General features: G+C 42.3%; 1 protein-coding gene across 2 annotated transcripts in view; it reads right to left on the bottom strand.

Annotated features, from left to right (window-relative positions):
• Positions 1-12,446, bottom strand: part of CUNH6orf89 (chromosome unknown C6orf89 homolog) — a 41,405-nt gene that overhangs the window by 5,629 nt on the left and 23,330 nt on the right. For both annotated transcript variants that reach the window (XM_023512798.1, XM_023512797.1), the window contains exons 4-6: positions 4,836-4,990; positions 4,585-4,724; positions 3,351-3,480 (exon numbers count right to left, since the gene is read on the bottom strand). In XM_023512798.1, coding sequence (XP_023368566.1) covers positions 3,351-3,480; positions 4,585-4,724; positions 4,836-4,990 — 425 coding nt within the window. The remainder of the gene's footprint in view (positions 1-3,350; positions 3,481-4,584; positions 4,725-4,835; positions 4,991-12,446) is intronic.

The following is a 12,446-nucleotide window of genomic DNA, read 5'->3' as shown; positions in this document are numbered from 1 at the left end:
CTCCGCCTCCCAAGTAGCTGGGACCACAGGCGCCTGCCACAACACCCGGCTATTTTTTGGTTGCAGCCGTCATTGTTGTTTGGCGGTCCGGGCTGGGGATTCAAACCCGCCACCTTAGGTGTACGTGGCTGGCGCCTTAGCCGGTTGAGCTATAGGCGCCGAGCCAACCCGGGGGTTTAATACACAAAAATGCTTATCCATATAGCTAAGGTCCTAGCCTAAACAAAGAGGAAAACAGAACCAACAACAAAATCTGCAATTACGTCCAAAAGACAAAACCAAACTAGTTCCTCCTAAGAATGTCATCTCTTGGTACTGAGAGCAGGGTAAAATCTCTTTTACGGGTTTTCCTAGAGGCACTATGTGATTTAGTGGGCGACATCCTCAATAACAGGTCAGGCGTGGTGGCTCACACCTATAATCCTAGCATTTTGGGAGGCCACAGAAGGAGGATTGCCTGAGGCCAGTTTGAGACCAGCTTGAGCAACATAGTGAGACCTCCATTTTCTACAAAAAAAAGAAAAAAAAGAAAAATTAACTGAGTGTGGTGGTGCATGTGGTAGTCTCAGTTACTTGGGAGGCTGAGGCAGGAGGATTGCTTGAGCCTAGGAGTTCAAAAGTTACAGTGCACTAGGCCACTGTGCTCTCATCTAAGTGACAGAGCAAGACTTGGTAACTAACTAACTAAATAAATGTCCTAGAGAAGATCCCATGAGCTTTCAATTTGCAACTATTTCTAGCCACAGATTCAAAGTAAGCCAAAGAAAAAACCTAACTGTACTTTAACAAAAGTAGTTCTAGCAGAAGCTAACACATGATGGTCTATGTATACAATCTTTTAAGGCTCTGGTTTGATCCAGACTTTTTAGATAGATAGATGATCTACCTACCTTTAATAGAATATTATTTCTCACCACTAGGGTTCTGGTAAGAATTGCACAGCAGCACATTTAAGTTTACAATGTCTGGCAAGCCCCACACAAGCAGATATGCCATGCTACTGATTAAAAACTAATGACAGGCCAGGTGCAGTGGCTCACGCCTGTAATCCTAGCATTTTGGGAAGCCAGGGTAGGAGGACTGTTTGAAGCCAGAAGTTTGAGACCACCCTGAGCAAGAGTGAGACCCCATCTTTACCAAAAATAGAAAAATTAGCTAGGCATGGTTGTGCATGCCTGTAGTCCCAGATACTCAGGAGGCTGAGGCAGGAGGACTGTTTGAGCTCAGGAGTTTGAGGTTGCAGTGAGTTATGACACCATTGCACTCTAGCCTGCGTGGTAGAGCAAGACTCTATCTCAAACACACATACACACACAACTGATGACACTAGGACTGGCCCCAATTTTGAAGACTAAGGAGACAAGCAGCATGTGCACCTGGGCAGGTAACCACTGTACCCCTGAGGGCATATTCCTGCCAGCAACGAGCATTAAGTGCAACCTTCTATATGCCAAGCAAGAGGCTGTGAATACAGGGGAGGAGGTTAGGACAAAGCAGGAATAGGATAAAAGGAGGTAGATCTTACTTTGGCTCCTTACACCGTGAGAGAAAACTCCTGGGGCCTCCCTTCCTCAGCCCCTTCCTAGCTCCTACGCTTCAGGGAAACTCTTTCTGTGTTCACACAAAGCAGGGGTAGGAGGGTGCCATGTGTCTGATTCCCAGGGCTACACCCTAGTTTTCTCTTCACTACTTAGGGCCTCCAGAGTCTTGGGTTTTCTCTCCTGTCTCTCTCCTGCTGTCATAGGCCCTGGCCATGATTCTGTTTCCATTGCAAAACCACAGCCATTTCACCAGCTCCTATGGTGATAGGGACAGGCCTGGTGTCTGGACTGGTGCTAATACTGGCAGAAGCCCTAACATCTAAATAGTCTTGAAAAAAATCCTAGAGGGCCAAAAACAAGTGGATGTATCCCCCTTTAACACAGGCTCAAGATGGGGTGGTATCATGTTCCTCCATACCGAAGATGGAAAGAAAAAGACAGCAAAATGGTGTGGGCCAGCCCTAGGTAGCACCGTGCAATGGGTAATGTGGGCCTTGGAGTGCCCTGCCTCTCTCCTCAGTACACCAGGTCTGCAATTCTCATCTTCCAACTCAAGGCTACTTTTGGATTTTGGTCCCACAGACACATGACTTGCCCAGAGCTGTGGAGAACAAGCTGGGGTAACAAGGCAGGGGAGAAACAAGAGCTTGGGCCAAGAGATGCTCGAAGAATTTACTTCTTCAGCTAGGCTCCCTAGTATTAATCAGAGTGGTGAAATTAACCTCAGTATTCAAGTGGGAAAACTGAGAAAAAGATAAACGCCCTCACCCAGAATTATATCATAATTATGAAGATGAAATCATAAGACGGCCCTGAATTCTAGCTGGGGACAGCAGGATAAACGTCTTTAAAATCTGGGGCATGAATCCAGCATCTCCACCCGAGTGCTGGCAGACAGAGGTTCTCACTTCTAGACAAAATGATTGTTTTTATATGCTTTCAAATTCCTTTAACACGATTCAGCAAATTTGAAGCCAAATAATAGTATCATGAGATTGAAATCACAATCCAGAGGTGGTGGTGGGGGTCATGGTTTGGGAAATTTCAATTTTTGACAAAAAAACATCCTTTTAATTCTTCCAAATCAACTCAAGTTCAAAAACCTTCCTGAGAAATGACACTCAACAAAGGAGCGATTCAGAGAACAGTAAAGAGACACAAACCTTTAACAGCTCTCTCAGTTCACTGGCCCCCAGAGAAGGAAATTTGGCCTCTGGACACCTGGCCCTGGACTGAGGTGGGAAATGAGGGGAGTGCGAGGGGACTTTCCATCCCTCTGGGCTGTCTGCCTAATAAATGCCCCCCAGGCTCCCAAGCATTCTCTCATTTCCTCTTATTTCTGAGGAAAGACAACCTAGAGATGGGGATGGGGGTGGGAGAAGACCTCCTACCAACTTGCTCTGTGTCCTCAGGTAAATTACTTACTCTCTCTGAGGCTCAGTTTCCTTATCTACAAAATGAAAGGCTGGGCTATTTATTTACATGCTATTCATTTCTACTTTATCTACTTTCCACTCTGAGGTAGAAAAGTTAGACTAACTTGCACACTCAAGTCTGTTCAAATTTTAGGATTCTACTTCTTTAAAGTAAAATAGCATCCCCCCAGGTATTAAGGGTGGAGACGGATTTGCTGACTAGACTTTCTGGAAACATGCCTTCATGACAGAGTGGGTCCAGCAGCAGGAGGGAGAAGCTGAGATTACACAGGGTGTTCCCTAAGTTGATATGCAGAGAAGGCCTTGATTATGACATCAGTTCAGGTCCCAAATGAGGAAAATTCTAGATTCAAGTCCTCTCAAAATTTCCTACCTTACTCCCCACAACAGGTTCTGGGTGAAGAAGGAAACACTTTTTTAAAGAAGCATCTTTTGGAAATTGCAGGTCAGTGAAAACAGGAAAAAGCTCACGTAAGATTTGTGAACTATTCAGAGGTCTTCTCCTGTAAAAGTTTGAAACAAAAAAAGTCATTAAACTGAGAAAGCCAGCCTACCTCCATCACTAACAGAAAGCTGAGCAGGGTGGGGAAACTATGGGTGGTGGGTAAAGAGGAAAAATATCAGGAGAGTATCTTTAATTCTAAGTCTTTGAAGAATACTTGTGCCAAGTCAATGAATTATCACAAGCATAAACTCTACAGCCACAATTTGTACATGTGGGTGGAGTGTTTATAAAGTGCAGCTAAAACAACATATAGAGGAAGGAAGGAAATAATCTATCATTCTATCTTGGAAAAGAGACTGAAGTAACAGCAGGCCAGGGAGGGAAGGGAAGGAGAGAGAAGTAAGAAGGAACAAAAATCAAGACCCTTCTGAGGCAGAATGGCATACCTCAGATAAACAGCACATTCAAGAAAGGCGGAAGCCCTGGGAAATTATCTAACAAAAAGCCTGAGAAAGCCATTTTAATTCTCTTTTGGAACAGTTCTAAAATGGAAACTGCCTTTCAGTTTGTTGCTAGAGAGCAATCCTAACCCCAAAGAATGGATCAGTCTTTTGCAGGACACAGGAATAGGAAGACAAATCTGAGTATCAATCCTGGCTGGGTGACGTTGGGGAAGTTACTTAACCTCTCTGGTTCCTACTTGCACATCTGAAAAATAGCAATAATCATTCCTTCTTCCCAGAGCCATTATGAGTTTCACCAATGAGCAACAGATACTAAACACCAAGGCACACTGCTTGCCACAAACAAGCACCAAGAAATACAGTTCTCCTATTCTTTGCACCCTTTTCCAACCTTGACATTTAGGTTGTGTTCTACACAAAGTACTAAACACATACTTAGAAATAACTTAGAAATAAAGTATGATTCTATTAGGCAATCTTGGTGTCCCTCCTTGTGACACACCTTTTCCATTCATCCCCTTTACATCTCATCACTGGTTATTAGCGAGCTCCTGTCATCTAACATGAAGAGTGTATTGTAAAGTGCTTACCACATGCTGGGCACATGGCAGCTCTGAGTGTTAGTTATCACTGTTGTGTCAGTGTTACTGCTCTTCACCTTTCCCACACATAAACTAAGTGCCCCTTTTCAAACTCACCATGGGTAAGGAAATGGGAACCACCTTTCAGGAAAGCAACGCCACCACTTGGTGAAAAATCCTTCTGTGAAGCCTTCTATGGCCTCAGGGTATTGGCATAGAAAGTGCTGAATCTCCTCAGACAAGAGGGGCTGTCCCGTCTTGAAACAAAGCAAAACAAAATACAAAGTCACATGTCAGAAATTTCATAGAGCTTGATCTATCTGTTCAATGGATAATCAATCAGTGGGAGAATCAGGCTTCTCGTTTACCTTGATCACCAGAGGATGGAGTCTCTCAAATTTCTTTGGGGCATCTTCCAGGAGCAGCACCTTCAGGGGCAGTTTCTGGGCACAGCCCGTGCAGTTGGCCGGCACGGGCTCCAGCTCATTCTGCTTACTATTGTTTGTCCACCAGGAATCAAAGTCTGAGAGGAAGGGACATGGAGAAAGCAGATACACAAAGAGCACAGTTAAATCTAGCAGCTTTGCCAATAAAGCAGAAAGATAAATAATATTTATTTATTTATTTGTTTTTTTGAGACAGAATCTCTCTCTGTTGTCCTTGGTAGAGTGCTGTGAATCATAGCTCACAGCAACCTCCAACTATTGGGCTCAAGAGATCCTCTTGCCTCAGTTTTTCAATTTTAGTAGAGATGGGGTCTCATGCTTGCTCAGGCTTGTCTTAAACTCTGTAAGCTCAGGCAATCCACCTGCCTCAGCCTCCCAGGGTGCTGGGATTACAGGCGTGAGCCACCACCCCCAGCTGTGATAATTTTTCAAAGTTAATCGTGACAAACACTGGCAACCTCAGAAAAGGTACATATGAAACGAGCAGCCACTGAGGAGGTAGTGGAGGGCCCACGAGTCAGGGTGAGAAAGAGAGATAATTTTCAGTATATACTTTTTGATACTTGGTGGAAAATACCTTAATTTGTGTACCTGTATTTCCCAAATCAAACCAATAAATAAAGCATAATAGTTTGAAAACATTTAGCAACTTCTGGCTGAAGATACAGTTCTCCCAACATCTTCAACCCCCTGAGGCACACATCTGAAGTGTCTATAGCACATAGGGGTAGGGCAGGCAGAAAGGGTGACCCTACCAACACTGATGTGCCCTAACGCATGTCTTCTCACACCTTGCTATGTATCTGGACTCTAGGTTCACCAGCACATGTTAGTGCCAGGATGACTGTGGAAGGAGTAGGAAAAAGGCACCAAAACGGAGAGGGGAGACAGCACTTTTTCAGGGAAGTGTAACACTGGAGGGAAGTGTATTGCTCCAGCCCATAGATAGCCCTCTATCACAGCTCAGAAATGGGTGGGGGTGCTTTCTACCCCACAGATTGGTCAAAAAATGGGAGAACCCCCATCCAGACCCTTGCTGGCTCCCTGACACTTTCCCCAGGATGGCTCCTTCTCCGACAGGGTTTTCCTTCTACACAGCCTTTCCCAGCTTCTTTCTGTTCCTTCTCTCTGACACTGTCCTGTTCATAACGTTATTTCATTATTTTTTGTTTACTTTCTTTTCCATTCTGGGTTTCATCTGTGTTCTCTAAAAGATGTGTTTGTTTTAAACTCTATTTTGAATCCAAAATGTTTCTGAGGATGGTTCTGATTAAAACCTGATGGAAACCAAATCAGGAGAGAGCCTAGAACAAAAGACAACAGTCAACTAAAATGTGGCTGAAAAGAAGTCAATTCTTTAAATGAATACAGTTGGGAAACTGATTCTTAACTACAAAACATTTTCTGTAGTTGATAGCAAGCACTTTATCCTTGTTTCTCTAGGGCAGTAACAGGGAAAAACAGTGTTTGTTCCTGGCCAGTCTCCTGAGCATCCTCCCTGTCCTGCAGTCCATACCTATGTCTACTTGGGGCAGCTGCCACTTACTCAGCTCAGCCCCTGTCAGCTTGAAGATAGATTACCAGCTGTAGGACACTGCTGCAGCCCACTCTCTTCCCACAGCACTCACCATGAACCTCTAGAGGCAGCCGAAGACCTGATGGTGCCACCGGTTCCAGTGGCACACTAGGGGCTGCAAAACTGTAGATTTTTTTCTCCAATATTTTCAAATGTTCCTTATTAGGAGTCAAAAATAATGAATTCTTGCCAATATACAAGAACTATGGTAATGAACACACAATGAGGCATAAATAATTGTAACAACATGTTACAATTATACAACATTTCAGTTTCCAAAGTACTTGGGGTAGAAGGGGAAGGAGGAAGGCGGCTAATGCACCAAGTGCCAGGCCTTGCGTTATAGACACTTCCACATGTTCCATCATTCAATTTTCACCATGTTATTTCTGAGGAGACACCAGTATTCTCGTCTTGTGAAAGAACTGACAGAGGTGATAGGGAGTTCCTGAGGTAAGGTGAGAAGAGCACAGGGGATGCCAGGGGAAGACACTGACAGGGGTTTCCAGGGCGTGAAGCATGTCTGACCCTATGGAGAACAAAATGAGGGACCACCAGAAGCGTTTGAGCAGGGTTTTCTGGCATTCTAGGAAGATTATTCTGGATTGTGATTAGAGTGCCCAGAGAGAGGCTGGGAAGAGAAAGACCTGGTTTGTTTTGGTTTTGCCCTTTGTGCAGAAGAAGGAAGTTGTACTGTGAGGAGAAGTGAAATATAATGACCGGGGCAGTGAGATGGGAAATCTACAGACCTTAGCAGTACTACTGTGAATGTTTGTGTAGAGAACATCAAGATGGCAGATATCAGAGATCTGCAGACTTATTACGACATTTTTCCGTAGTAATGTGTCGTAGTCCAATGGAGTTGGTTAATTATGACATTTTCCCACAGAGATGAGAGAAGAGCATCAGGAGAAAGGTGTACCTTCCTCTAATTTGTATAAAGATGCTTCACTGGCTGTCAGCAAATAGCTCTGAACCTAACAATAAGGAGAATTATTTTAACTATAATTTAATTTTATTCTGAGCTTTAGATATTCTTGGTTATTTCCAGGTAGAGATGGCTTAAAAAAGCAGGTGGGGGAAAGAAATCTAGTGAAGGAAAATTAAGAAAGAAAAAGAAGGAATGAATAAGAAACTAAGGGCGGTGCCTGTGGCTCAGTGGGTAGGGCACCAGCCCCATATACCAAGGGTGACAGGTTTGAACGTGACCCTGGCCAGCTAAAACAGCAGTGGCAACTGCAACAAAAATAGCCGGGCATTGTGGCGGTCTCCTATAGTCCCAGCAACTCGGGAGGCTGAGGCAAGAGAATTGCCCTAGCCCAAGAGCTGGAGATTGCTGTGAGCTGTGACGCTACAGCACTCTACCGAGGGTGACAAAGTGAGACTGTCTCAAAACAAAACAAAACAAAAAACTAAAAAAAAAAAAAGAAAAAAGAAACTAAGAGAAGGCCTCAGTGCCTACGGTTCAAGCAGCTAGGGTGCCAATCACATACACTGGAGCTGGTGAGTTCAAATCCAGCCTGGGCCTGCCAAACAACGATAGCTATAACCAAAAAATAGCTGGTTGTAGTGGGCGCCTGTAGTCCCAGCTACCTGGGAGGCTGAGGCAAGAGGATCGCTTGGGCCCGAGAGTTTGAGGTTGCTGTGACGCCACAGCACTCTACCAAGGGTGACACCTTGTGACTCTGTCTCAAAAAAAAAAAGAAAGAAACTAAGAGAAAAAGGTGGGGATAGTACTTTCTGAAAGTCCAAGAATCGCAAGTAAGAAAGTATTAGTACTGGAATTTAATAAGGTTGGTGGACTATAAGATACAGATATCTAGATACATAAAAATCAATAGCTTTTTTACTCTTCTAGCCATAATCAGTCAAAAGTTCAAATGGAAAATGATCATATTCATAATAAATTTACTAAGAAGGGCAAAGCTATACAAATTTTATTGAAGAACATGAAATAAGATTGAATAAAGAAAGAAATGTACCATATTATGATCCTGGAGGGGAAGACTAGACATAAACTGTGCTATGATGCCACGGCACTCTACCAAGGGCAAGAGTGAGACTGTCTTTAAAAAAAAAAAAAGAAAAAGAAAAAAGTCTACTTCTATAGGTTTTAGTATATGCACAGTTGTACGACCATCACTGTTTTAATTTTAAAACATTTCCATCACTCCAAAAAGAAATCCTGGACCCATAAGTAGCCACTCCCCATTCCAATCCCCTCCCCCAGCCCTAAGCTATTACTAATTTTCATTCTCTATGGATTTGACTACTCTGATATTGCACAAAAATGGATCATAAAATATGCGGCCTTTTGTGTCAGGCCATGTACTGCATAATGTTCAGCATGTTTCGAGGTTCGTCCCTGTTGCAGCATGCATAAGTACTTCATTTTTTATTGCTGAGTAATATTCTATTGCATGGATATATCACATTATTTGTTCATTCATGGTGATGGACATTTGGGTCATTTTTGTATATCTGGGGACTAGTATGAATAATGGTCCTACAATCATTTGCATATCAGTTTTTGTATGGACACATTTTCTGGTCTCTTGAGGATATACCTAGAAGTGGAATTACTAGGCAACTCTAACTTTTTGAAGAACTGCCAGATTGTTTTCCAAAGCTGCTGTACGTTTTTACATTCCCACCTGAAGTAGGTTTTCACTTTCTCTATATCCTTGTCAACACTTATTACTGTCTTTTTTGATGGTAGCCATTCTCAAGGGTGGCATTTCACTGTGTTCTTTTTTTTCTTTCCATTGCAAATTTGATTTGCATTTCACTAATTCCCTGTTGGCTAATGAAGTTCAGCATCTTTTCATGTGCATATGGGTCATCTGTATATTTTTTGCAGAAATCTCTATTTTAAATCCTCTGCTCATTTTTAATCAAATTTTCTTTTTATTATTGAATTTTAAGAGTTATAAATAGTAAACTCGTGAAAAAGAAATAAGGGACTTGCTTTATGAAATACTAAAACGTTCTGCTGGGTGCAGTGGCTCATGTCTGTAATCCCAGCACTCTGGGAGGCTGAGGCAGGTAGACTGTTTGAGTTCACAAGTTCAAGACCAGCTCTGAGCAAAAGCGAGACCCTGACTCTAAAAAAAAGGAGCCAGGTGTTTTGGTAGGTGCCTGTAGTCCCAGCTACTCGGGAGGCTAAGGCAAAAGGATTACTTGAGACCAAGAGTATGAGGTTGCTGTGAGCTATGACTCCACAGCACTCTACCAAGGGCAACAAAGTGAGACTCTTGCCTCCAAAAAAAAAAAAATACTAAAACATTCTATAAAGCTACTATAATAAAAATAGTACAATCAATCCTCATTATTCATAGATTACTATTTCCGAATTCACCTATTCCCTAAAATGTATTTGTAACCCCAAATCAATATTCGCAGTGCTTTTGCAGTCATCCACAGAGCAGCAAATCCCAGGTGGGGTGGAACAAAGTAATGTTATGGCTTCCATTTCTCAAAATGTGAACAAGTATCTTTTTCATTATTTAATGCCATGTTTTTCCACATTTTTTGTGCCTTTTGATGGTGATTTTGCTGCTTAAAATGGCCCCCATGGGAAGTTGTACATCTGTGGGGTCAGAGGGTACATGAGAACTCTCTGTACTTTCCCTACTCAATTTTGCTATGAGCCCAAAACTTCTTTTTCTAAAAAGTAAAATGGTTTTCTTTCTTTTTTTTTGAGACAAAGTCTCACTATGTTGCCCTTGGTACAGTACCATAAGTGCCACAGCTCATAGCAACCTCAAACTCTTGGCTTTAAGCCATTCTCTCGCCTCAGCCCCCCATGTAGCTGGGACTACAGGTGCCCGCCACAGTGCCTGGCTATTTTTTTTGTTGTTGCAGTTGTTTTAGCTGGCCTAGGCCAGGTTCGAACCTGTAACCTTCGGTGTTGGCACTGTAACCACTGTGCTATGGGCATCAGGCCAAAAAAGTAAGATTTGTTAATTAATAAAAAAACACCCACATGTGGGTGTTGAAGTGCTGTCTAGCGTTCCTAAATGTGAAAGGCTGTGATACGCCTTCTAGAGAAAATATGTATATTAGATCCACTTTGTTCAGGCGTGAGTTATTATGCTGCTGACTATGAATTTAAGGTTAATCAATCAGCAACACACATTAAATAAGGTCTCTTTAGACACAAGCTACATAAAACAAAGTTGTGTATTGACTGGTTGATGAAAATGTGGCAAAGGCTTGCAGGAGCCTAACCCTGTATTTCCCCTAAGAGCAATGACTCAGTATTCACTAATTCAGCGTTCTCAGAGACTTTACAGAATACAACTACCACAGATAATGACAATTGATTTTATGTTTTTATAGAGGAATCTATATATATTTCCTCTACAAATAGCAAATACATATAGAGAATTAAAAAGCTCAATAAAGCAGAAAAAGAATGTGGAAACAGATCCAGTATATACATGGTATCCCAAAAGTCACCACACATATGGAAAATGGGAAATTGTAGCTAATTATACTTTTATTTACAAAGTATTTATTATGAAATTTTACAAAGAGGTGGCCAACATGTAGAGAATATTGTGTGTGAATATTTTGTAAAATTTCATAATGAAGTTTTTTTTTTTTTTTAAGACAGAGTCTCACTATGTTGCCCTCAGTAGAGTGCAGCTCACAGCAACCTTAAACTCTTGGGCTCAAGAGATTCTCTTGCCTCAGCCTCCCAAGTAGCTGGGACTACCAGTGTCTGCCACAACGCCTGACTATTTTTCTGTTACAGTTGTCACTGTTGCTTATCTGGCCTGAGCTGGGTTCTAACCCGCCATTAGAACTGTCAATTTAGCTATAATTTCCTATTTTCCCTATGTATGGTAACTTTAGAGACATTTTATATATAAGAGTATTTAATTCACAGTAAAGGAAATTTTTTTCTTTAGACCAGAGTCTCACTTTGTTGCCCTCAGTAGAGTGCAGTAGCATCACAGCTCACAGCAACCTCCAGCTCTTGGGCTCAGGGGATTCACTTGCCTCAGCCTCCCCAGTAGCTGGGACTCCAGGCGCCCGCCACAACGCCTGGATAATTTTTACTTGCAGTTTGGCCAGGGCCGGGTTCAAACACACCACCTTCAGTATATGGGGCCAGCACCTTACTCACTGAACCATAGGCACCGCCAGTAAAGGTAAATTTTAATTCAGTGAGGAAAAGATGAGTTAAGTAAGTCATATTGGGATAAATGACCATCTATGTAAAAAAAAAAAATTAGATCCGTACCTTTCACTATATAGCAATATAAATTCTAGATTAAAGATGTAAATAGATAAAATAATGGCACACGCCTGTAGTCCCAGCTAACTTGGGAGGCTGAGATGGCGACGTCACTTAGCCCAGGATATTGAGTCTAGTCTGGGGAACATGGTGAGATCTTGTCTCAACAAAACAAAACAAAAACAATAATAAATAGAGGAAAACACAGGGGATAATTTTTTATAATCTTGGAAGCAAGGAAGGCTTCCTAAGCAAGACATATACCAATATGCTACAAAGAAAATTAGACAGATTTGACCAATATTTGCATGGAAGGCAAAAATTAATATTAACATTTCTAATATATATATAATGAGTATTTTTTTTTCTTTTTTTTTGAGACAGAGGCTCAAGCTGTTGCCCTTGATAGAGTGCTATAGTGTCACAGTTCACAGCAACCTCCAACTCTTGGACTTAAGTGATTCTCTTGCCTCAGCCTCCCAAGTAGCTGGACTACAGGTGCCCACCAAAACACCCAGCTATTTTTTGTAGTTGTCACTGTTGTTTGGCAGGCCCGTACTAGATTCAAACCTGCCAGCTCTGGTGTATGTGGCTGGAGCCCTAGCCACTGGAGCTATAGGTGCTGAGCCATGAGCTTCTTTTGAGAAGAAAAATATTTTGGCTCGGCGCCTATAGCTCAACCGGCTAAGGCGCCAGCCACGTACACCTAAGG

This window comes from Otolemur garnettii, unplaced genomic scaffold (genome assembly GCF_000181295.1).
Source record: "Otolemur garnettii isolate 467f Iridium unplaced genomic scaffold, OtoGar3 scaffold00031, whole genome shotgun sequence".
In the NCBI taxonomy this organism is placed as follows: domain Eukaryota; kingdom Metazoa; phylum Chordata; class Mammalia; order Primates; family Galagidae; genus Otolemur; species Otolemur garnettii.
The sequence above is the reverse complement of the archived record's forward strand: the minus strand, read 5'-3'. Positions and strand labels throughout refer to the sequence as shown.